The following is a 27,339-nucleotide window of genomic DNA, read 5'->3' as shown; positions in this document are numbered from 1 at the left end:
TCTGTGTAGACTCAATTAGGCGATTTCTCATTTGAAATAAACAGATCTTTGCCGCCACCTGGAGGATTTTTCCTTGTAAGTTTCTTTATTCAGTAGGAGCATTAGCAACCAACTTTGAATTTAAAACCGCCCATCTCAAAGGTGCAAATAAAACAGATGGCAGATGCATTGTATCATCTATACAAATAGTGTTTATGTTTATCTTTGTTCATTCTTATTTGAAATTTGTTTAATTGTGGAATATTACTATTCTCTGGAAATTGCTAGTGAAATACTTTTATAACTTTATGTATGTATTTTCAGTTCTGAGATCAGAAACCAGGAATGTTGAGTTTCTGTTCAAGTGATTTGTGTGCCTAACTTGCCTGTGGGTATTGATTCTACTCAGTCCCATAGGTCCTTGAGTGTGCCTTTTTCTGTCACCTAGTTTAGATAGGTTGCATTCAGATAATATAATTTAAAAGGTTGTTTTTATTACTATATTTTGTAGAAAAAATGGGGAAGGCAAAAGTGGATAAGTGACTAGCAATTTATGGAGAATTAATAAAGGAGTTCTTATCTTCTCTAACATAAACTAATAAATTTGATTTTTGATATGTACTTCATGTGAAAACGTAAAAGGCTAGGAATTGTTTTAGTGACTGAAGAGAAATTGGTTGAAAACAGGTACATATTTCTCCCTTATGAAAGCAATCTAGCAAACTGCAACGTGAACTATTTAAGTACACCTGTAAGTGGCTGCAAATTTGCAATGCAGGGACCATGCATGGACTTATTTTTTCTTTTGCATAATGATCAACTCCATTTATTGTGTGCAAATATCTGAAATAGAACAATATTAGCTAATTTTATCACCTACATGTCTGATAAAATTATAATATTTGAGGCAGAAACAAGACTTTTGAAAATGTTGAGAATTTTTCATACCTTTGTTTTAAAAAGTTATGTCTGAGATATAATTTGTTTTAAAGCTATGCAACTGAATAAGATGCTTGACTTTTATTGCTTGTTTTGAAAATTACAGCCAAAAATTAGAGATAAGAGCACAAGTCGCAGATGCCTTCTTATCCAAGTTCCAACTGACTTCTGATGAAATGAGTCTTCTTCGAGGTACAAGAGAAGGACCCATTACTGAGGTATCCTGACTTTCTATTGTAATCATTTAAAGCTTAGTAATTACAGATATTAGAGAGAAATTGCATTTTTGAAGCTTTATTCTCCCATTTTAAAAAGTTTCATCTGAGAATATTTTTATGTTTAGAAATTTAAGATGTGTATTTTAATTATATTTTTCAAAGTAATGCGTGTACTTTTTAAAAAGTCAGAGTCAATAAAGATTATAGAAAGAAAATCTATATCACCTATTTTACTCTTCCTCACCTCTAGGTCTTTTGTCAACCATTTTCAATGTTATTAGTTGCTTCTTTTGTAAATTCTATATTCTAGATCTATAGTTAAAAAGAATATGCTTTGATTATCTATGTTAACTATTTTCTGTTGATTCTCTGTTGTGAAATGTGAGGATTTAGCCTTCTACCCACTCTGTCTCCTCCCCCAACACAGATAGTACACACATATGTTCTCTTTATCTCCTTCATACATCATAGTACAGTTAGACCACATTTTCTATTTTCTTTTTCTTTGAGACAGGGTCTCGCTCTGTCACCCAGGCTGGAGTGCAGTAACATGAGCACAGCTCACTGCAGCCTCAACCTCCCAGGCTCAAGTGATCCTCCCACCTCAGCCTCCCAGGTAGCTAGGATGACAGGCATGCACCACCACTCCTGGCTGATGTTTTTAATTTTAATTTTTAGTAGAGACAGGGCTTGCTGTGTTGCCCAGCCTGGTCTTAAACTCCTTAGCTGAAGCGATCTGCCTACCTTGGCCTTCCAAAGTGCTAGGACTACAGGTCTGAGCCGTAGTACCTACCACACATTTTTTATTTTCATTACAATGACATTACAGTGATTGAATGTTTTTTCTTTTATAACTTTGTGTCTTTTCTTGGGTTAGAAATCGCTTATTTTTTCATCTAATTAATTTTCTAAGCTATTCCATTCATTCCAAACTGGCTGACAGTATTATAAAACCTCTCAAAATGTTAAATAACAAGAAAAAGTTTCATTTCTTTTTTTTTCTTGAAGACATTAATAATTTTTCCAAAAAGGAATCTTTTGGTCTTCTAGTGGGAAGAGCTGTAAGCTTAAGCCTGTCGTCATCATTGTGGGATCAGAGGGCAAGAAGGGTTCTTGAGGTGGGGAAGGGTTCTCACTGAGTGTCTCTGAGTAGGTATCACTTTTCCTGGCTTGGCTAAAATGGAGCTGGTCATTTGGGTGTAGACAGGTAAATAGGTGAGATAATTAATAGAGATATTATGTATTAGTATGTACTGTCCTCATGTTTTGAGGAACTTTGTGCTTTTGAAATATTTGATATATCATTTTTTTCTCCCCTTGGTAGAAATTAGAAAAAGAAGATTATTATTATTATTATTATTATTATTTTAAGCTTTATCCATCAAAGAAAAATAACACATCCATTATTTTTCATGGGTGGAACACTATTTGTGGCACTCTGAAACCTAAGCCTCCAGTACATTTAAATATCAGTCAACAGTTTGGCATCTGTCACCTCCTATATATTTAACTTTGCATTCTACTCTTGGACGAGGGAGCAAGAATGAGTATACAACAGATATGTAAAACATCATCTTCAGCAATAAGAAAGCCAGGCTTAAGTAATAAGATGTGTAATACACAGTATGTTTTTTTTAATTTACTAATTTTTAGTTTTGCATTTCTCATTAGACTATGTACACTTCTTGAGGACAGGGATTTTTGTCTTTATAAATTTTGTATTCCCGGCAACTGTCAACACTATTTGGCACGTAGTAGGAACTGGGTTAATTTGTTAATATGTCTTAAGATGTGAATAAATACCAGTTACATCATCTATGAAAACTTAAAGAAAGTTGAGATCAGTATAGGAAGTCTTCGTTAAAATAGGTGAGTTTATTTGCCCTTGCCAGTGACCTTTCAGTTTTAAATAATGTAATTTTGCTTGAAGCATGAACATAAAGTCACATTCTTAATTTTAAAGGAGTTTTTCAAGGCACTTGGAAGAGTAAAACAGATTCATAATGATGTCAAAGTTCTCTTGCGTACAAATCAACAAACGGCAGGGTAAGTAACTGCTCGTTGAACTAATTGCATTGCTGCTTATGTTTCCAAAATTTTAAAGATATTCTAGATTGTTTATGAAGCTATATAGCGTTTTGTGAAATAGAAGTTTAATCTTTATTTATCTTTAGAGAATAGTGAAGTTATACCCTGACAGGTTTAGGCTAAAACAGCAGTTGATAAGTAAGTGATGGTTAAAATGTGACATTTACTTAATTGTAGAAAATTATTGAAAAATCATTCCATAAAATGATAAAAAGTTAATATGCTGTAATATGTAATATGCAAACAAAATAATTAGGTGCTTAGATGTAGCTGTTGACTAAGATTTAAATTATAATAAATCTTTAATTTTTTTTAGTTTAGAAATTATGGAACAGATGGCCTTACTTCAAGAAACGGCTTATGAAAGACTTTACCGATGGGCTCAAAGTAAGTGATTTATTTTATGTTGTCTAGATTCATGAACATTTGTAGTTGTTTTTTAAAATTTTACTTGATCTTTGATATATTTTGATTTTAGTAGTCAAAAAAATTTTTTAAATAAAAATAGTATTTGTATTTGATTTTTAAATTTTTACTTGGTCTTTGATGCATTTTGATCTAGTAATCAAAAATATTTTAAAACAGAAAAACAAACTTCACGTTTGAACACACTGTTTTTGTGTTTGTATCATGAGCACCTGCTATCGGCCAAGCAGTATGCTTGATTAAGTATGAGAATAAAAACATGAAGACAGTTTCTGCCCTAGATTATCTTAAAGCAGATTAGGTGTCTCTTGTTTACATAACTGTAAAGTTGTAAGTGGTAAATTGATTTTCTGCTGTTGCTGTAGCAAATTATTACAAACTTAATGGCTTAAAACAACACGTATTTATTGCCTTACTCCTCTGTAGGCCAGAAATCAGACGTGGTTCTCACTATGCTAATATCTGAATGTTGGTAGACCTGCATTTGTTTCTGTAGGCTCTAAGGGATAATCTGTTTCCTTGCTCATTCAGTTAGTTGGCAGAATTCAGTTCCTTGTGTTTGTAGGATTGAGGTCTGTGTTTCCTTGCTGGCTGTCACTGAGGGTTTTTCCCAGTTTCTAGAGGCTGCCTGCATTCTTTGGCTTGCGGCCCCTTCCTCCATCTTCCAAGTCAGCCAGCAATGTCAGGTCAAGTCATTTTCTCATATTGATTCTCTCCTGCCTCATCTTCCATCTCATATCTCTAACTTTTCTGCCAGCTACTTACATTGTGAGGCCTGTGTGATTACCTTGGACCCACTTGGGTAATCTGAGAAAATCTCTCCATTTTAAGGTCTACTACCTTAATGTCATTTACAAAGTCCCTTTTGCCATGTAAGGTTACATATTCACAGATTCCAGGGATTAGGATGTGGACATCTTTGGAGGGCCATTATTTTGCCTACCAGGAATGCTTTATTTGCTTTAGATTTGTTTGAAAATGTTTCAATAGACATTTTGCAAATAGCCTATTAAAACCAGAGAAGATACTTAAAACAAACAAGCACGGAACAGGAGCACATATTTTAATAGGTGTTACCAACGAACTGTTGGAAGGGGTTGGAATTAAATTTAGTTAACCAGCTACTCCTGTACTATGCTCTGCAAATGGAATTCTCTGGTCTGGTTGGTTAAGTCTTTATCTCTAAAACCTGTTTGTTTTTCTACCTATCTCCTTCTTTACATTGTTTGCTTCCATCTGGAGTGTTATCTGCCTTTCTCTCGTTGCATCTCATTGTATTTTTTTCATATATGTCTTATCTCACTAGTTTTTTACTTTCTCAAAGGCATGGACATTGACTCAAATTTCTTTGTGTTTCCACAACATCTTACATAGTGGCTCCCAACTGTGGGCCTCTGTCTTGTGGAGACTATGAAGACGTTTTAAGATGTCTTCAATTCTCTGTGCATATTTTGTTTTCAGTCAGTGCCTGCTAGAAAGTATACTGCCTGTGTGAAGTCCTTGTGTACCAAAGGTTGGGAATTTCTGAGAAGTTCTAAATTTGAATGTACTAGGCACTTGTGAGTATGTTATAGATAAAATTAGAACAATAAAGAAAAGTTGGTGTAGAGATTTTTAAGAGTTTAAAATTCAAACTCTTTTGAAATTATAATTGTATCACTATATATTGGTTAACCACATTAACAATTTTAGCAAACTGCTTAAAGATTGCTTCTTAGGGAAGGAACTGATAATATATTTTTAGTGCTCCTCCCTGCCTCCCTAATAATGTCATGTATATGGCAGTTATTAGGAAATACTTGTTAATTGGTTGGTTTTTTCAGAACTCTAGTTTTTTATAATAATAAAATACAGCTTTGGGGTATACCTGAAAGCATATGTGGTCATTTAAAGTTATATAACTACTTAAGCTTAACTTTTTAGTTTGGTTGACAGCATAAATTAGTTTTTGATTGGTGTATCTAGGTTTTTCTGAGGATTTTTTTTATGGGATGTTTGCCATAGAATTTAGACTCTGGAATGCAACAGACATAATAAACATCTAAGCTGAGTTTAACAAAAGTTATAATGTTGATTATATTTCAGGTGAATGCAGAACATTGACACAAGAATCATGTGACGTATCTCCAGTATTGACACAGGCAATGGAAGCCCTGCAGGACAGACCTGTCTTATATAAGTTGGTGACTTTTTCTTAATTAAAAAAGAAGGTCTACTTTTCTTTTGATAATTTACTTTAAATATCAGTATTATCAAAAGCATATATAATAGTTTGAGTGATATTTATAATAATTGACAACAATATTATTCACCTTAACTTGAATTTGTTTCATGGGATATCAGCTTATTTGAATTTTACATACTATAGAATACAATATGGAAAGTGAAACCAAAGTGTCTCTGTATCTAGACTACCTCTTATTTATATAGAGGTTCAGTGACTTTTCCCCCATCATCTCATTAACTCCCTTAGAATTGTAAGTAACTAAAACTCCTATATGAATCCTTCCCTACAGAGACTGAAGTCATACCAGAACTGAGAAATATGGTTATGCAGAGATGAAAAAAAGAATATTTAATATCAAGGTTCTATTAATAGGATTTAGGAAGAGAGGGCCCAGGTCTTTGATCTCATAATTGATGCCAAATAAGAGCCATGTGGTAATGCTTTGGATAAGAATTTCATGCATTTTATATTTGTTGATATGTTTATTATTTTATGTTTTAATTTTATTCGCTTAATTTTTATAAAATAAAAAGTAAATACTTTCTTTAATGCCTAGAGTAGTATGAGCATAAGCTTTAGGTAGATGTAGGGGTTCATGATATTAACAGTTCTGAAAATAGGAAACCAGGGGCCTCTTACCAAGGTAGTACATCCTGCTCTGAATCATCCCTTTCAGTTTCTGCTTATACTATTTTTAGAGGACCTTCCCATTACTTTCTGATTGGAACACTTCTTATCCTATCATAAGGTCACAGAACACAAATGCAGAACAACTGTGCAAAATAGTAACACCCCAGTGTTACTTACTGAGTACTATGTGTTAAGCACCATTTTACATTCTAGAAACACAGCTTCAGTAAAGCACTACCCTCAAACTGCTTTATTTTATGGAACTGGAGATAAACAAATGCATTTTAATTGAATATACTAATTGCTAGTCTAGAAGTCATGTCCCAGATGCTGTGTGGCTCAAGTATTCTGAGGTAGGGGAAAGAGTGAACATCAGTGAAAGTTTCCTATGGAATTAGGTATAGAGTGAGTTCTGAAGGCTGAATAGGCATTTTCCTAGAAGTAAAGGAAGAACAGTTTCGAGGTTGAGAGAACAGTAATGCAAAGATATACATTGAGAGAACATGCACCTTTGGGAAATTAATTGCAAAAGCTTGCCCTGGCTATTGAATTAGGAGCAACAGCTGGATCATAATAGCCCTGAACATTGTGCATATACATATGATAAGTTAATGTTTACCATTGATCAGCAGTTTAGCAGTTCTTTGAAATTTCTTTCCCAACTTTTTCACTTTAACATATTGGCATTGATTATGAGTCTTTTAGCACTTAAAACATTTAGTGTTTGATTTTAACAACTGTTGCATTGTCTGCAGATTAATATTTATTCACAAGGTTAATCTTTAAAAAAAAAAAAAGCCTTTGTGTGTTTTGGGCACCCGAAAACAACAGCTGACTTCTGCCATGCAAATAAATTTTTACTGAATTATAGTTCTTTATCAAAACTTGGAAAGGAGCAATATTAAATGACTTATAAGGTGGGCTCTTGAGTCAAATTTCTTTGAGAAGTCCTTATACCTTTATAAGCTTCAGTTTCCTTCGCTGTAAAATGAAGATAATAATAGTGCCTATTTTACAGGATTGATGTGAAGATTAAGTTAGATTGTTCACTTAAGGCACTTAGTGTGATGCTTGGTACATCACTAAATTTTAGATATTGTTTTTATTTTGAGAGGAGGTGACTAGAAAGCTGTCAACTAAAGAGGGGTGTATTTGAGGGCTATGTGGCAATCAGGGAAAAAGCTTGAAAGATAAAGAATGGAACTATAATGGAGAGGCAAAGAAGGTTTATCTGTGAAGGGCATATGCTAAGAAGCAGGCGGGCGGTGATGGCAATTCGGAAGATTTTAAGAGACATTTAGAACTTGAGTGGGGGAGTAAGTTTTTAAGACCAGATGACTAGAACAAGATAAATGCTAAAAAAGAGAAAATTGGCCTTTCATTGAGTAATTATTTTCAAAGTGGTAGTTTCCTTACATTTAGGGAAAACTTAATAATGTGTCATGCTAACCACCAGATGGCACTATATGAACTTAATAAGTAATGTATAAAAGCTTCACTGTCCATTATTGTGTCTCAAATAACGTAAGTATTATAGGCAAGAAAAATGTCAATTATTGAAGTCCCTGGGGAAAGTTGCCATTACTCAGTGTTTCTTATGTAGTATATAACTGGAATGCTAATGCGTTATTGACATTTAATAATAAATCATGTATAATTATAAATGGAAGTGAAAAAATTTGATAATTTCTTTCCTTTGGTAAGCCTTTAGAATATAAGTTATTTTAAAATGTAGTAATATGTACAATGCTGATTTTTCTTCCTTCTTTATGTATTTGTTGTATTTCAAAGAGGCACTTCTATACTATTATCTTTTAATTTGCTTTTTGATAAAAAATTTTCTCCTTTTAATTTGTTTTTTGACCAGAATTTTTCTTTTTTTTTTTTTTTTTTTTTTTTTTTTTTTTTTTGAGGCGGAGTCTCGCTCTGTCGCCCGGACTGGAGTGCAGTGGCCGGATCTCAGCTCACTGCAAGCTCCGCCTCCCGGGTTTACGCCATTCTCCTGCCTCAGCCTCCCGAGTAGCTGGGACTACAGGCGCCCGCCACCTCTCCCGGCTAGTTTTTGTATTTTTAGTAGAGACGGGGTTTCACCGTGTTAGCCAGGATGGTCTCGATCTCCTGACCTCGTGATCCACCCGTCTCGGCCTCCCAAAGTGCTGGGATTACAGGCTTGAGCCACCGCGCCTGGCCCAGAATTTCTTTAATGGTAGCTAAACACGATTTTTGAAATGAGACTTTTAATTTTAACTAGGGGTATTTGAGAATATCTACATAATTTGAACATTCCCCCTGAAAAAGCTCCATTTTGAATTTTGATTGTTGTTGGAAGAATGTCTGATTTTGGTCAAAGAATTTTTCTTCTGTCTCTGGGCCTTCCCAGGATGTTTCATGTCTAAAGATATTGAAGGTTCATGTGGCTTATGCTGTTTTTGCTTTAAATTATATTTGTTCTATAGGAGGATTGACATTAATATTAATGTTTATTGATATTGTGTAGTATTAAACAAATGAAATTCCAGTGTTTGCCAGGCTTGGTAATTTACCCCCTATATAAGATACCAGTAGATTCACTGGATTCTGTTACAACTGTGGTCCCAGTGGACAGTCCTAGAAACAAATTTTGCTGTTTATTTTTACTATGGTTAGCAGGGTCTTGGGAATGAGGATTAGCTTTATATACTTAAAAAGTTAAACATTTGTGAATTTTGTGCTGTGATAAGCAGTCATAAGTTCATTATTTCAGAGAATCAGGTGATCATTTTAAAGAAGGCATTCTTCACACTAAATGGATTTATAATTTAAGAGCATGAGGGAAAAAATAGCAATGAGCATTTTGGTTCTAATTTGTTTAAAAAATAGAAAGTAAATGCGAGGCAATTATGCAATTTAGCAAAACTTAGCTGGATATTGCACTTTCCCTTTTCTGTACTAGTATGTCACCACAGGGAATCTCAAAACCATTTCTTTTTAACAGAAAACAAACACACAAAGAACCATAGTCTAGTTAATAGTAAACAGTCCTCAAAAAAGGTTCATATTCCTAAATATTTATAGCTATTTGCCAGTTCTACCGACTTTCTCTTTTATTTGGAAGTAAACCATCTTTCACATGTTTACCAAAATGTGGATTTTTCATCCAATTAACAGCATATGAAAGAAAGCTATGTAGCCTAAGATATTAATTATTTTGGTATCTTGGGAAGTTTTGGTAATTTTTGTTTATATATAGGAATTAAAGAATTATTGACATAATTCTTAAAATTTAGTATGGTAGAATACTGTTTAGAGGTTTACAAGTTAGTCTAGAATCTGCTGACATCAGACTGCTAAAATATATTTTGTTTTTCTTTATACTTTTAAAATGGAAAGAACTTTCAATTGAGGGATGGATGTCAGGAATGGTGGTGATAATGGGAAACAAGGCTGAATCAAGTCAAAGAAATGGGTACTCCAGAGAGCTCCAGGCCATTTTTATAAATTGAATCCCAAATTATCCTATTCCCCAGTTAAAAGCTTTCCTTCCCTACCAGTTCCTTCACCTTAGAAAGCCTTTCCATGCCTTTTCAATTATAATAGGTGACTTCTTAATACATGTTTTTTAAAAAGGTATTTGCTTGTATATGTCATTGGTCAGTAAATTTAAGGAACATCTATTATGTCTAATATTGGAGTCAAAATAAGCTTTTAAAAATGGATAGCAATTTTTAGAGCAAATTTTGGTGATAAATTGTGATAGTATGTATAAAGAAGACTTTTTAATGTAGAAGAGAAAATCTCAATTTTTGAACTGCAGAATTCTTTTATTTTTTTCTGAGATAGGGTCTTGCTCTGTGGCTTAGGCTGGAGTATAGTGGAGCAGTCACTACTAACTGTAGCCTGAACCTCATAGACTCAAGTGATCCCCGTAACTCAGCCTCCCGAGTAGCTGGGACTATAGACATGCACCACCATGCCTGGCTATTTTTTTTTTTTTTAATAATGAGAAAGGGTCTCATTATTTTGACCAGGCTGGTCGCTAACTCCTGGGCTCAAGTGCCCACCTTCCTTTTCCTCCCAAAGTGGTGGGATTGCAGGTGTGAACCACCACACCCAGCCTTGGATTGCAGAGTTCTAATTATAATCAGCTTTTGAGAACTGTTATGACTTTATATAAAACAGTAGAGCATCGTTTTAGACTATAAATATATGTACTGAAATATACTGAAACCTAATATACTGAATATATTGAAACCTAAAAAGTTAAGTCTTCCCACCTTGGCTTGATTTTCCTACTTTTACTAAGTCCATTGCTTTATGCCTTATTACTGCTGCCTCTGCTTTAGTCCCATATTCCAGCATTGTTTCTTAGGAGGGGTAAAAGTTTTTACTTTTTGATTCAATTTTCAATGCCGAAGTTATCTCTTAAATATTTTTTTTCTTGTTTGAAAGCAGTGTTGCTTGACCAAATGCCTAAAAGAGCTTTAAGTACTTGCTTGTCTCAGAAATTGCATGAATAGTCTGATATAGCCACTAGAGACAAAGAACCCCAACCATTTTTTATACAACTTGTTTCTTCTAGATATACCTTAGATGAATTTGGAACAGCCAGAAGAAGTACAGTTGTTCGTGGATTTATTGATGCGCTCACAAGAGGGGGCCCCGGAGGTACACCTAGACCAATTGAAATGCACTCTCATGACCCTTTGAGGTATAGTAATCAGACAGCAGAAGAGGAGTTGATGTTTTTCCAAAGGAAATCTTTATTAACATTTAGTTTTCATTAGGTATGTGGGAGATATGTTGGCTTGGCTCCATCAAGCTACTGCTTCTGAAAAGGAACACCTTGAAGCTCTCTTAAAGCATGTAACTACACAAGGTGGGTCCACCGATTACATTGCTAATGCCTAAATACGGAAAATAACACAAGCATCTCTGTTTCTACTCCTGTTGCCATCTTCTTCACTTAGATAAACACCTTGATGGTACAATAAGTGTCCTGATTAGTCTTTCTCTTCTCTAGATTCTCCCTCATTCTGCTAATAGACTTTCTCTTCCATCACCTTTGTCCTGTCACTCAACTGTTCAGTTTTATAGTGAACCCTAATGACCTTCCATATCAACTAGAGGCTAGGCGTCTAGCCTCTGTGGCACTTTTAAGAAATTTCTGGAATATCTAGCATACATTTTCTCAAATCCTCTGCATGACGCTTTAAAGGTACAAGGTGGTGTTATCTTAGTTTTATCTGTGTGTAAACAGGCTGAGTGACTTGTTTAAGATCTTTAAGCTACTAATTCTTTCATTTCTGCTACCCAACCTCTTTTTTCATTCTCATGACACTGTTTTAAAATTTTAAAACAATTATCATATCTGTTAGTATGTTTCTGCATTGCTATAAAGGAATACCTGAAGCTTGGTAATCTATAAAGAGGTTTAATTTGACTCACGGTTCTGCAGGCAGTAGAGGAAGCATGATGCCAACATCTGCTTCTGGTGAAGGCCTCGGGAAGCATAGAGTCATGGTGGAAGGTGAAAGGGGAAGAACCAGCATGTCACATGGTGACTGAGGGAACAAGACAGAGAGATGGGAGGTGCCATACACTTTTAAGCAACACTGACTGTTGTGAGGATAGCACCAAGCCATTCATAAGGGATCCACTCCCATAACCCAAACCTCTCCCACCAGGCCCCACCTCTGACATTGGGGATTACATTTCAACATGAATTTAGAGGGGACAAACATCCAAACCACATCACCATATATACAATGTACTTAAAATTTTTGTCTTGATGTCAAGGAAGAAAAATAACTGTAGTTGAGAGTTGCTGATGTCTTGTTTACAGAATTCCAAATCTTCTTAGTTGTGATTACCTAAAGAGGCCTGTTTTAGAGTTTGAGGGTTTAGTGTATGTATGATTTTAAAATGTTCTATTTTTGATAGGAAGTTAAGAGAGACACTGTGGCTTGATATCACTTGACTGTTTTACATAGCTCAGCCACACGTCTCTGTGGTTCACATTATCTGCAAGATGAGTCAGTGTTATGGTGGTAATACTAACCTCATAGATTCTAACTCTTCAGTATCAAGATTAGACTCAGCATATGTTAGATTGGCACAAAGTGTGCATTGTTAGGTTCTCTTGCTGTTATTATTCTCATTACCCCATTTAAATAAATGTGTTTCCTTAAAGATGTTTTAGAAAAGTATATATAAGGCAGTGTTAAGAAAGAAAATAGATTGTAGTTAGATGAAGTAGGTTATTCTACAGGAATGACTTCAGTCTTCTGGGCTCTGTAAAAATGAAGGTGGTTAGAAGCAGTAAATGTCAAATACCCAGTGCAGAGCTTGATAAATAGTTGGTGTTTGGAAAATACCAGTTTTTCTGTAAGATTTCAAGGTGTATTTTTCAACTTTATACCCTCAGTGTATGTGCTAAGCAGTACTGCCTGGAACAAGATGTTTGTAAAATAAATGCTAATACATCTTGGCATCACTTCATTCAATGAACACGTTTCAGACTTTTTTTTTCTCTGTCTTATAAATTTAATCTTTTTCACAAAGAAATATTCATTTTATTAACTCAAAATCAAATGAATTAAGGCTTTCTAGACACATATTAGGTATTATCACAATTAGTAATGTGTTAACACAATTAGTAATGTCCCAAGAGATATCAAACTTACTAAAATATTGTTATGGTTAATTTTTTTTTTTATTTTTTTTTGAGATGGAGTCTCACTCTGTCGCCCAGGCTGGAGTGCAGTGGCGCAAGCTCGGCTCACTGTAAGCTCTGCCTCCCAGGTTCACACCATTCTCCTGCCTCAGCCTCCCGAGTAGCTGGGACTACAGGCGCCCGCCACAGCGCCCGGCTAATTTTTTGTATTTGTAGTAGAGATGGGGTTTCACCATGTTAGCCAGGATTATCTCAATCTCCTGATCTTGTGATCCAGCCAACTTGGCCTCCCAAAGTGCTGGGATTACACACGTGAGCCACCACGCCTGGCCCTGTTACGGTTATTTTAAAAGTTATTAGTTCCATTAATTATATGTATTATATATTATTTGTTTTTTGAACTTATATGAAGCAAGGTATAATATGGAAACAAATATTAATTATGTAGTAATTAATTTTAGGTGTTGAAGAAAATATTCAAGAAGTTGTTGGGCATATCACTGAAGGTGTGTGCAGGCCTCTAAAGGTAAAATACTTTGTTTTTACATATGCTATATGGTACCTGGTTAAATTACTACCTTATTTGTAGGAAGTTAAGAAACTGATACCAGCTCAAATACAATCTATAATTTTTTCAAATTAGCACACTAATGTAGACTAATAAGAAACATTTTAAAATAATAATTGCCAGTTTTCTCTCTGAGAAAGAAAATTGGAAATATTTGTAGTTTGCATATATTGACCTATTTTTTACAGATTATATTTCTTGTAGTAATTTTTCTTACTCGATTGAGAAAAAATCTATTAAATTTAAATAGCAAATCTCTGAACTCTTAACAGAGAGATTTACTAAGAATATTTTGTTTACTTGATTGCTTCAAACATAGAAGAGTTTTTGCTTATAGCAATAAATAATGATTAATCCAAGGATAAAATAATATGTATTGGTATTAGCAATACTATTTATAGTGCAAGGAACAGAATTTGGAATCAAATTTGAGTTAGAATTCCCATGTTGCCACTTAATTGTGTTTACTTATTCTATCTGCTTAACTCTTCTGCACCTGAATTATGCTCCCATGGAACCTGTATGTTAAAACATCTATCATCCAGGGTTGTTGTGAGGATGACTGTGTAGATGAAGTACATAGTTTATGACACTTACTAAGTATTTAGCAGATGGTAAATACCTTTATTTTCCTTTATTAATATTTAGAGAATACTTGGCAATTGTTGGTTTACTTTTCCTTGTAAACCAATTTCCTTGATTGACTTCAATTTCGTACATGGAAATTGAAATCCAGAAGTTTAATTATTTTTTTCAAGAAATGAACTTTAAAATTAATTTTATTTTATTTCTATAATTAATTTCTAATAAATTAATTTTATTTTATTTCTAAAATTATTTCTATTTTATTTCTATTTTTTTTTTTTTGGTATATGTTCCAGGCAAGGAAATCTCAGATGACACACTTTGTGACAATTGATTATATTGACAAATTTAACTATTACTCTAACTTGATCTCATAGGACCTAACTGTATATTCAGAAAATAAATGGCGAAGTATCTTGAAATTATTTTACTTATTTCTCCCAAATGAAATATTTACTTGTCATGGTTTGATGTAGACATATATAACTTATATAAATGTTGTTTATTTTGTATACTGGCAGTTACTGGAAAGATAGAAGAAGAGGAGGAATAAAATGAGATTTATTTTGCTATGCTTTTATACCTTTTTATAACTTCATATAGTTAAACTCGTAGTCACTTTGATAAAGTGACTAGGTAAAAGATAAAGTAAATTTTACTTTATCTGCCTTACCTCCCCTGCTTCCTTGCTTGTGTAATTATGTTTCTTTTTACAGCTATTCTTTCTTTTTAAAAAAAAAATAATTTATAATTTTTGTGGCTACATAGTAGGTGTATGCTTTTCCTTTTCTTTTTAAAAAGTAATTGTGTAAATATTGTAATTTTAGAATCTAAGGGTTATAGTGGACTTTTCATTTTCCTGTCCTGGTTTGAGTAAGAATTATGTTTAAACTAATGTTTAAAGTAATGCCAACCACTTATATAAAGACATTATTTACTGAAGTCTGCCTTTGTTTTAAAATGTACTTAGAAATTCTCATTTCATCTTCCTTAAATGTACATACTCAGAAAGATCTTTATGACAATTGTAGGACCTTATTGTGATCTGCTGGCAAATTTAAATATAAGATGCCAAAGGGAAAGAAGACACTAGTAAGCAAACAAGTATCTTTTTGCTGTAAAATGAAGAAAAATTCCTTTTCTGAAATGACAGAAACTTGAAATCTTTCCATATGATGATAATATATATTGCATACTCCAGAGAATATTTAGCAGGTGTTCACAATAGTTACATATCAAATTAGCTTGATAGTGATATATAATCCAGCAACTTCATACCTCCCTTCCTTTTATACTGATAGACAGTGTTACACTGTTTTAAGAATTTTTTTTCTGTATGACTTTATTTGGTGGTTATATTTTCAGTGATACAGTTGTTAGATGAGGAAAAAAATTTTGACTTTTAATGTTTCCTTTTGCAATTATAATTCTGAATTTTTCTAGTGATCAATCTGCTTTTATAATCTCACTCATACAAAATTTCTTCTTCCTAATTGATAAGCAGCTAAACTTTTTCCAATGACATATGATATTGGATGTTATGGCTACTTTTCTGTCCATTATTATTTTTTGTAGAAATGATTTTTCTTTAGAGTAAGAGATTTTGATTTTTAGAAGCATAAAGAAAAGGTTATAGTGGTAATGGGAGATAATCCTTGAGAAACTATATATTTGATTTATTCTACCTTGTTTAATCTTTTCTTTGTCTTAGTCAAGTGAAACATCATAGGTGGTAGATTAAATATTTGTAAATGTATGTATTAAGATAAGATCTGTAAACCTATTGCCAGTTTAAAGAATCGGTGCTGTAAGTTTAAGATTACATATGTTATATAGAGGATACTATCCATGGCTCATCAGCATCAACCCTATTACTTTGTTACATGTCTTTACTCCAAAATTGTAGCTAGAAAGATCAGAACTAATATATTAAATTTTTTTTTCAAGCCCATGGGTATAAAATCCTTTTTTTATGTGAATGTTTTAGATTGCTGAGAGATTACCAACTTTCATTTGAATTTTCTCTTTTAATAAAAACTTTAGGGTAGTGTATGCTACAGACCTTAGGTTATGGCGGGTTCTGTGAAAGCAGGCATATGTAAAAGACCAATGGCATGGAAAATAAAGCTGAATATTGTACACAACATAGTCATTGGGCCCTCAGATGAGGTATACACAGGAACAGTTGTCCACCCTGAGCAGCTGTCTGTGATACTAAGGTAAAGGAAGTTCATCATCATCCTTTTTAGTCCTCCCTTCTTCCCGTGTCCCCTTCATGAACACAAACCCACTCCCTTTCTCTTGCTCTCACTTTTGCTCTAGCTGTCTCTCTGGCCTTGGAGAGGAGAGCCACTGTTCTTTTAGCTCTTCCCTGCCTTCTCTGCTGTCAGGCTGCCTGAAGCCCATTTTGCTACTTTTAATATCTGTCTTTATGGTTGATGCTGCTTCTCACAATGCAGTTAGGATTTATTGAGTGCTTATGATGTGCCAGGATTTGTTCCAACACACTTTGTATCTGAGCCGTTATTCCCATTGCTGCTTTCCAGCTCTGCTAATGATTTTTCCCTCCACTGTCATCACAGTGATAATTTCCAGCCCAGTTGCTGCTACCACAACTTCTTTGGTCTCTGACCTTTTTTACTTTTTACTTTTTGTTTCTCTTGTCTTTTGTTGTTTCTCCTGTGACTGTTGGGTTTTGCTGAAAATGGTTAGCCTCTTATATAGCCCTCAGAAGACAGAGTGTTTCTTTCTGTGTGGCAAACAAAGCATTCTTGGTGTATTATTTGTCAGTCTCCTGATTTTCCAGTCTTTCTCTGTTCTATTTTGTATTGTAGCTGTTGTATTGTTTATTGCCACTTTCCCTCAAAACCTTTGTATTCGAGAGAGATAGAAATTGTTTTTTTTCCTTCCTCCCTCCCTTCCCTCTTTTATTTTCCTTTCTTTCTTTCTCCCTCTCCCCTCTTTTCTCTCTTTCTTAAGGGAGTTAGAACTAAGAATATTTTCTTGATGCCTCAAAATTCTGGAAGGCAGGTGGCCAGATAGCTGAGATGGTGTTTAAAATCTGCTAGTAAAGAGCTGTTTGCCTACAATTAACATTTTTTATATTTTTCTGTAATAATTATATTAAAATTAAGAAAATATCACTTTTATTGATACAACATGTAATTTAAGTCACTGTTAAGGTCTTGGTTTAAAAATAAATTATAATAAGGAAAAATATATTTTTTAAGTTCAAATGCCATTCATGATCCATGGTATTGTGGTAGTTAGATAGTCTATCACCTATACCAACAGATGAACCAATTTTATAAACATATTAATGTAAACATAAATTGATTTCTGTAATCTAAGAGACTTTTGTATGCAGATATAAAATCTCATTTTAGCAAATCATAGTTGTTTTATGACATATGCCAAAATCTAAATACAGAGAAAGTTCAACTTTTAAAAGCGTTTATTAAACATCTGTTGTGTGTATACTGTTCTACCAGATGTTACAGAGATGTAAAATAGGCAGAAGAAGACATAATGTCTATACTATATTTGTATTTAGAAACTAGTTAGGAAAGCCAGAAGATATAATGTAAGCAATAGCTTAAGGGCAGATACAACATTTAAGTAAGCATTTATCAGTATAGTTTAGATTATATTCATTAATAAGAGAAAAGAAAGATCAGTGAAGGATGAAATTTAATTAGAAAAAATTCATAGTTGCTAAATCTTGAGGCAGATCAAGTTAATCTTGAACTAGATCTGATTTTGCTCTGGTAGTCTTATAATTTGGCAAATATGTTGGTGCTAATTCAAGATTTGTCTAGTTTTCTTTGATTAATAGACAAACTTGATATAATAATTTATAGACTGGAATTTTTTTCTTGAATATTTGGCAATAAAGCAATATGTTTTCATTGATAATCTGTTTTACGGATGTAGCAGTTGCCTTTACAATTTAGTATTGAACCAAATTCCATTATATACTGGTGATAAATCTCAAATGATCTCAATGTATTGATATTTCTGGTAACAACTGACTTGAACCAAATTCTGCAAATAATGGGTCAGTTTTTGTGTGGAGTATATCTATGTTAAAATGTTTGTTACTTTACCATCTTCTATGACTTACTACTCAGAAATTATTTAGGAGGCATTTTGTGATCTCTGCAATAATAAAATTGTGTCTTTGTTATTATATTCATACCATATGTTATTAATGAAAAAAAGTTATACTTTTAAGAAATGTTTACTTTCCTCTCATGTATTTTAATAGGTTCGAATTGAGCAAGTAATAGTTGCTGAACCTGGGGCAGTTTTATTATATAAAATTTCTAATCTCCTCAAATTTTATCACCATACAATCAGGTAAGTGGAATGGCAAAATGTGCTTGCCAAATCCAATGTGATGTTTCTTTCAGTTACAGCACAGTATAAGATTTTTTTTATATTGTGTATGGTAATTATACACTAAGTATAGACTAAGCATAACTAGTAGAACCTCCACACCATGTAAATCATTATATGCATATTATACATGCTGTGCCTTAAGGTCTATTATTTCCTTTCTCCTTTTTTCTCCAAGCTTAACTACACACACACACACACACACACACACAACTTATATAACAATATAAGTCTATAATGTAAGTCTTTATTGAGTCTTCCTGCATTAGTAAAAGACATGCAAGGCAACTAACGCAGCCACACCATATACTCAAAATAGAGCATAGTGAATTAAATGTTCTATTCTGGATGTAAATAACCTAAATTCTTTAGCATTTAGTTTACTATAAGTGATAAAATAGAATAATAGCTTTATCTTCTCTACATACTGGCAACTTTATCTGATTAGGAACCACTTGTCTTATATAAAATGTAATCTTTGACTCCAAAATATGCATTCATTTTTGCTTTACATATGTCTGTTGGTGGTATACCCTTGAGTTTTATTGTAACTGTCACTGTAAGACTGTTACATGTGTAGTTATGTTAAAACAATGTCTTTCCAAGCCATATTTTTGATAGTTTTTATATTTTTCTATTAAATAATTATTTAAAAATTACTTGTTATACAGTATGCCAGTATCAGGAATAGTAGGCCAGCTGTTAAAAATCTAAGAAGAATATAACTAACATTACCAGGAAAGGTTCAAGGAGCACTAGTTTACAGAGTACCAGAAAACTGGTAAGGTTATCACCTACCCCTTAGTGACAGACAGTAGCCACCCAGAACTTGACAGCTAAGAAGGGGATTTTACATCTTACTAGTAGATTTTCAAACAAAACTAACAAGCTGTAGTCTACAAAACTGATCAGAGATAGAATTTGGATTAGTCCCTTAATATTTTAGATATAAACTTATTGTCATCATTCCCATAATTCAAAAGCAATGAATTAGTTTCAGTTGTAATATTATAGCATCCTATAATAAGAGAATAATAAATACTTAGAAAACACAAGGGCAGCTGAAAGCTAGACATAGCAAATGCTGTGTTATATAAAGATGCTGGTAAAATAATTTTTAAAATTGTTTATTTAATAATGTCCATGATGGGACTAAATGAAATTTATTATTTAAAGATATTGATATCTTAGTTTCTAATATAGAAAATGTTAGAAAAAAATAATTCAGATTCTGAAGATGATAATACGTTTTTTAGGCTCTGATAATTGTAATTTTTCTGTCTTTGAAGATGATACTGAAGATGACAATTAAAATCTTTCTTTGACTTTTTGCATGTACTTTTTCTACTTGTTCACACATTTCCTCATTCAATTAAAAAGTTGACTGTATACTTGCCATTCTTCTAGGTAATAAGGAAACAGTAATTAACAAAACAGAGCTTAAACTTACATTCTAGTAGGGGAGACAAGCAAGTATAAAATAATAATTTTTGGTAGTTATAAGGGTACTGAAGATAAAGCAGGAGAAAGGAAATAGAAAGTATAAGGAGTGACCATATATGACTAGATATATGCGTGTGTGACTATTTTTGAGGCCATTCAGTAGAGGTGATATTTGAATACAGATGTGAATAATATGGAGGAGTTGGGCATGAAAAGATTTTGGGGAAGAATGTCCAGGACAAAAATACACTCTGGTACTGAAGCTAGGAGAAGCTTGCATTTTGGAGGACTAGAAAGAAGACCAGGAATTGGAGTGTAGTCAATTGGAAGGAGTAGGGGGAGATAAAATAAGGAAGGTAGAGAGAGGCTAGCTCGTGTAGGATTTTGAAGGCCATAGTGGATATTTAGATTTCATACTGAGTGAATAAGATTGGGAAAAATGTGAGGGTTTTGAGTGACCTGAGCAGGTTTGTGTTACAAGGTTACTCTGAATACTCTGTGAATCATGTAGTGTAGTGAGACAAAAGGGAAAATAAAGAAGATATTTAGAAAGCAGTTTGTGGTCCTGAGAAGAGATGATGATGAGTTTAGACTAGGGTGACAGTAGTTGATTTCGGAGATAATTTATGTCACCGCCAATAGGACATGTATACATACTAGATAGAGTGAGGTGTGAGGAGTCAAGGATGAATTCTTGGCTTTTGGTTTGAACAGCTGGGTGAATGGTTTTGTTCGTTGAGATGGGGAATGATGGAGAGGAACTGGTTTATGGGAGTGGTGGGTAATGAAGAATTTCGTTCAGTTTTGGCCTTGTCAGATTTGATGTATCTGTGAACATAGAGTAGGAGATTTTGAGTGAGCAAATAATACAGAGAGAAACCAGGGCTGAAGCTATAAATGTCTAGTTTTCAGAAAATAGATGACATTTGATGCCATGGGAGTAGGTAAGGTCACTTAAGAAATGAGTATAGATAAAGAATGGGGCTAAGGACTGAGTCCTGTGAAGCTCCAATATTTTGAGGTCAAGAAGAGGAGAAACCACAAAACTGGCAAGGAATAGCAGTGAAGTTGGGAAAAAAACAAGATGCATGCAAGATCTCAAACAATTCACCTCTTATGTATTAAAACTCCTAACAAAAGGAAGATATAGAATCCAAAAAACAGGGACTCGAGCATGCTTAGATTATATATCTTTTCCTCTAAAACTTTTCTCCCTGGAATTAATAAACACTTTGATTTTGTACTTTACTTTCCTATGCCCCTTATCACTATTTCGGATCCAAGCTATTTAAGAGAACTCAGCACTGCACTGTCTCACCATATAGTCCACCAGATAATCGGCCTCTCTCCTGCCCCTGTATGATACCCTTCTTGGAGCCCTCATTCCCCTCCAGTCTAGATGTGTTGCCCTTTAGGCCTACTGCAAGCTGTTTGGCTGTCACACTGGGGTTTGTCTTCTTCACTAGCCTGTTCACTGGCTTGTTTTGGGTATCCCTGATTCTTTGGTCAGCTCTGAATAGTATTTACATGAGTGTAATGATATAAACATTGAATAGTTATTTACCAGAACTCTGTGCCCGTGGCTATATTAGGAAGCCTGGGGAAGGTGACGTTTGGGTGTGTTGTGGTGGAGGAGGAGAACTATATCAGAGAGTTTAACTCTCATCTTCTGCATCAGGGAATTTGTAGATAATACCTAAAACTGAAAAATCAAGTAGTAGTATAAGCATGTTGGATAGAAATATGGAATGAAATGTCAGAAGAAACGTCTACAATTATCTGGACAAATTACTGGAACATAGTGAGTGCTCAATAAATGTTAGGAAATTCTAGATCTGAATAACTGCAAAGTACAGCTGATAACTACAAATTAAAAAAAAATGTAAATGTATGTTGAGCTCTCTCTAAATTTTTCATTGAATTGTTTCTATTTGTTTTCATTTAATTTGCTTCCCCTGTTGCTTGATGTACACTTTTGTTCAGAGAAATACTTGTTTTTATTGCATGTGCAGGCATGTATGGGAATTCCATCCAGTTTATTTTAGTATTTGGTTTACAATATTTTTAACTGAAATGCTTGTTGTTTCTTTAAAATATAAGTATTGTGGCTATTGGTTTAGCAATTTGCTAGTATTTTGCTGTTTGCTCTATATATGTATTTTACTAATAATTTGCTTTTTTTCATGAACTATGTAAGAATTTATCTAATTTATTTTGGTTTTAGAATTGTACTGAAATATTACATTTGCAAAGATTAATATTTGCTTTTATAATTTTTGGTATGTGTTATGATTTATCAGTAAATTTGCTGTGTTTTAGCTTACTGTTTGGTAGTATTTAATGCCATTATATTCATCTTTAGCAATCTAAAATGTTTTAGGCATGGAGGATGTTGTTATACCTTTAGAAATTATAATTCCCTACTGGATTACAGCATATTTTCATATCCTCAAGAAGCTTTTCCCCTAGAAAGTTGTTAAAATCATTTTTAGTGTGTGAATTAGGAGAAAAAAATTGGGAATTATTTTACATACTTGTCTTAGATCTTGGCAAAAATGGGAAACCTCTGTGAATGGGTCTAAGAAATATTCTTATACAATAGCAAATTGAGGATTATGGAATGTACTAATGTAATTAGTTATTTCAAAATATTGTCATACTTTTCAGACTTATCAGACTTTTCAGTTAGTCTAAATATACTGCTCTGTAGGCAGCTGTATAAAAATTGAAAAACTCTAACTTATAGGTGTGTTATTGATATAGTATGACAGTTTTAATTAAAAGAATAACTCAGTATTTATACAATTTAAATATTTTATCAATAGAACTGTTGATTCAATGCTCTTCTTAAAATTTAACTGTCTTAGATAATCGAGACATACATTTACTCTAATAGAGGAAAAATAGAGATAGGGTTTTATATGTTACAAATATTTGTTCTGACCCACAGTTTTGCTAAAAGAGATTGTGAAATATTGAAAACATAGTAGTTTGTTTTTATTTTTTTGCCACCTAATTCAAAAGAAAAACAAAAATCCTGATTTTTAAAATATGAAACTAGAGTATTTGTAATTCACAGGTTATATTTTACATAAAAACTTTTATTTAAATCTAGGCCTTTTTAAAGCATTCTACTCAGTTAAAGAACTCTTTTGTTTCAGTTTCTGTTTTGCAACCTGAAATATCCTTTGCTTTTAGTGGCATTGTTGGAAATAGTGCAACTACATTGTTGACTACCATTGAAGAAATGCATTTGCTAAGCAAAAAAATATTCTTCAATAGCTTGAGTCTTCATGCAAGTAAATTAATGGACAAGGTATGTTTGAAAAATGTAATTATTAAATTATGTGAATGTGAATCTTTCACATTAAAGATGTTTTAGTGATTTTATTATTGATTTATAACTTTTCCCATTACATTCTGTGTTCCTTTGAGTTCTTCCTGTCACCAACAACTTTCATTTTGAGATGGCTGATGTACCTAAGTTTATAGTCTTCGTTCCGGAAACAGTATAACATCGAATTATAATTAGAGAGAACGTCTCAGGCTCCAATTTTACTACCATTTTTTCTGTCACAGAAGTTGTGTAATTAAAGCAAATTTACTGTATTTAGCCAGGGGCTAAGATGACATATAGATTGGAAAACCAGAACTCTTACAAAATGTTTTTTCCAAACAGCTTGTATTTCTACCCCTGATGTTACAGTTTTGCCCTTATGAAATGTATGCTCCTCTGAGTTATATAATTATTTATGAAAACAAACAAGAAAAAACATCCCACAAAAAAACAAATAAACAACAAAAACCTGAACAAGTTCTGTAAGATCTAATATCTTAAATTGAGCAGGGTATTTTGGTAGGACCTTAAGGAATATATTTACAATGATCAAATCCTTCTTTATTTTTGTTTCATTATTGAGGACATGAGTTTTTCAAGGATGTGTCACAATCACCATGCTGGCTTTTTCATTGTACTACTCTATGTAATAGGCTAGCTATATTAGGCCCAGGTTTTGTAATATGGTATAAAATAGTCAGTAGCAATTTAGTTCAGAATACTTGGTCAATCTTTACTTTCCTAAGTTCAATCTTCACTTTCCTAAGCCTTAATAGGAGTCTACTTCCTGACCCACATGCATGACTCAGATTCATTTGGAAAAGCAACATGAATTTGTGGAGCTGGAATGTCTACCTTAATTTTTCTTGCCTTGTATATTTCTGTTTGCATCACCAGTTTACTAACAATCATTTCTGGTTATATTTGTTTTTATGGTTCTTATTTAGACAGAACTCTTCTAAAATAATTTATACATGATACCCAAACATTAAACGTGAACAAATATGTGCTAGACGTTGAGAGTACAAGGATGAACACTCAAGGTCTGTTGACCTCATTAAGGTTGCTTCTCCTTTAGTGGAAAATGACCAAATAAGTCTGGTTATTATAGAATCCTATGATTTATGAAAGACATATGCCTAGGGTATATGCTGGCACCAAAGGAGGAGTATATTTAGCAAACTATATGTACTCTTCTACAGAGAGGAAGCTTTCCACAGAGAGACGTAAGAGAGTTGAACTTTGAAGGACAGGTAGGCTTTAGATAGGTGAAGAAAGGAGTGGATGGGGTCATCTTAAATAGAAGTAACAAATAGAATATGCTAGAACATGAGTATGAGTTACCTATAAACACATTTTTCATTTATTAAAAAATACCACTAGTAAAGTGATGTGTTTTATATATATAAGTGGGGAGGCTGGGTTGGAGATAGGAAAATTAAAGGAGTATTACAGTTGTTTTTATTCATACATGATCTAAGGGAAAGACTCTGGGAATAGGCAAGAGGGGACAGATTCTTGAAGGGTAAAGATAAAATCTTCAAAACTTGATGACTGACTGAATGTGGGTAAGTGAGAGGGAGTCATCTGGAATAATTCCTAGGCTAACTACAAATATCTAGAATGCAGAAAGAGGGAACAATTTGGGAGATAAATATGGTATCGTCTAAGTTAGATAAGTTGAATTTGAGGTGCCTATGAGACATCCCTCTGGAATTGGTCTTATCTAAAGGGGAGCGATACATTTGGATTTAGAGAGTTTTACATATAAGAGATAGTTGAATTCATGGGTTTGGGTAAAGTCACTAGGAAGAATTTTTTTTATAAGAGTGGAGCTACCAGGACACAGTCTTGGGAAATGCTGACATGTAAGAGACGGAAAAAAATCAACAGTATGATGCTAAGAGAGGATGGCCAGAGAGTCAGGACAAAAATTAGGATAAGGTTTTATCAGAAAAGCTAAGAGAAGAGAGTTTCTAGAAGGAGGGCATGGTTAATAATGACAGATGCTTTTAAAGAGTTCTAGTAGGAGGCTTGTTATCTTTGGCAATATATACGTGCTAGGTGACCTAACTGGACAATTTTAGTTCTGTGGTGGAGATAGGAGCCAGATTGCAGTATGTAGAAAAGCTCATGGATAAGCATATTTCCAGCTTTACCGATTGGAAAGCATACAGGCCTTAAGACTGAAAATAGATGCATTAGGCATTTGTATTAAGAAATTTGAAACGGAACAATAAAATAAAGATAAACAGAAAGGATGAAATTAAATTGCTGTGACAAATTAGAAAACAAAAGCAGAATTATTTGTTGAAAAGATAAACAAAATTGACAAACTTCTAGCAAGTTTAATCAAGAAAAAAAGAAAATTAAAAGTTTTTAGAAATTAGAGACAATCCACAGATGAGAATTAAAACTTAGAGAGTACACATATGCAGTTTTATGCTAATCATCTGAAAATCTGAATAGGGTGAATGCTTTTTAAGGTGACATAAATTGGTAAAATGTGAGTCAAAAGGAAGTGGAAAGTGTGAATATACCTAAGGAAGGAAGAAAAGTTATCAAAGAACGTGTTGCCAGGCCTCGTTCAGATTATATAGAGAACTTCATTCATACTTAGGAGGAACAGATAATTCTCCAGAACACGAAAAAATATGGAAAGCTTCTCAGTTTGTTTTAGGTAGTATAACACTGACATAAAACCTTTTAAAGATAGTCAGTAGTGAAAACCATATATTAGTCACCTTTTAAGTTTTAAAACTTCAAAATTCAGCATTTATATATTAAAACCAAGAATGATTTATTACATGAATATAAGAATGTTTCAGTGTTAGGAAATATACTAAATGAGTATATAAAATAAATTTTGTATTCTCATATTTGATCACATTGTTTAGGGAAAATCTTAGTAAGTCATTGAAGAATACTTCCTTAACCATATAAAAAGAGATAAAACTAACAGCCAACTTCATAATTAATATTGACACACTCGTGATTCTTCTATTTAAGTGAAGAACAAGAATGCTTGCCAATACTTTTAAATAATAATCATGGTAGAAAGACCAGATAAAGAAATGAATTGTAAATATTTTAAAGGAGGAGACGTTAGATTATTTATGGATGTTATGATAGTCTATTTTGAGGACCTAGGAGAATCAACTAAAAAGTTGTACAACCAGAAAATGAATTCTGGTGACGTCATTGGTGAAAAGATCAATATACAAATGTAATTAATTTTCTTATATGCCAGCTCGTGAGGTGCTCAATAAATACTGGTAACATGAATGGTTCAGTTCATTTTCTGCTGGCCTATATTCCATCACTATCTTGCCATTAGCTTTAAATCTCTTGCACCCTTGCCATTTTACCACATTCACTTTGCAAAACCACCTTGAATTCAAGTTTTCAATTTTTCCTGAGCTCTGCTAAAGGAAATTACATCATACAGACAGGAGTCACTAAAAATTGTCTCCAGCATCAGGAAGGCCCTCCAGGAGGTCCAGCAAATACTGATTGTCCTTTGGCAGCCACTCACATTTACCATACTTACTTTCACCCATTTCCTCAAATCTACCATCCTACCTCCTACTGAAAAAGTGCCAACCCTTGCTAAAACTGGATAATGGACATTAAAAAAAAAATATTTGCCAACACGATGAGCAAAAGTGACATTTTGTTATTTTTCTCATTTGGATTTCTGTGAGAATTCTAGTGAGAATGAGCATTTTAAGATAATGTGTTTTGGCTGTTTGTGAATCGCTTGTTTAAGTCCTTTGCCATTTTCCTGTTGGGTTGTCTTGTTTGTTTCTGATAGTCTTTATGCCTTAAGAATATTAACTCCATCGATCT

At 33.4% G+C, this 27,339-nt stretch overlaps 1 protein-coding gene across 2 annotated transcripts in view; it reads left to right on the top strand.

The window, feature by feature from the left end:
- Positions 1-27,339, top strand: part of COG6 (component of oligomeric golgi complex 6) — a 107,518-nt gene that overhangs the window by 22,966 nt on the left and 57,213 nt on the right. For both annotated transcript variants that reach the window (XM_011942977.1, XM_011942978.1), the window contains 9 exons: positions 1,025-1,136; positions 3,100-3,182; positions 3,541-3,611; positions 5,736-5,829; positions 11,066-11,194; positions 11,271-11,362; positions 13,621-13,685; positions 18,580-18,671; positions 23,352-23,469. In XM_011942977.1, the coding sequence (XP_011798367.1) occupies positions 1,025-1,136; positions 3,100-3,182; positions 3,541-3,611; positions 5,736-5,829; positions 11,066-11,194; positions 11,271-11,362; positions 13,621-13,685; positions 18,580-18,671; positions 23,352-23,469 (856 nt within the window). The remainder of the gene's footprint in view (positions 1-1,024; positions 1,137-3,099; positions 3,183-3,540; positions 3,612-5,735; positions 5,830-11,065; positions 11,195-11,270; positions 11,363-13,620; positions 13,686-18,579; positions 18,672-23,351; positions 23,470-27,339) is intronic.

The sequence above is a fragment of the Colobus angolensis genome, unplaced genomic scaffold (assembly GCF_000951035.1).
Source record: "Colobus angolensis palliatus isolate OR3802 unplaced genomic scaffold, Cang.pa_1.0 Scaffold214, whole genome shotgun sequence".
NCBI lineage: Eukaryota > Metazoa > Chordata > Mammalia > Primates > Cercopithecidae > Colobus > Colobus angolensis.
Note: the sequence above shows the minus strand (reverse complement) of the source record. Positions and strands in the feature narration are given on the sequence as shown.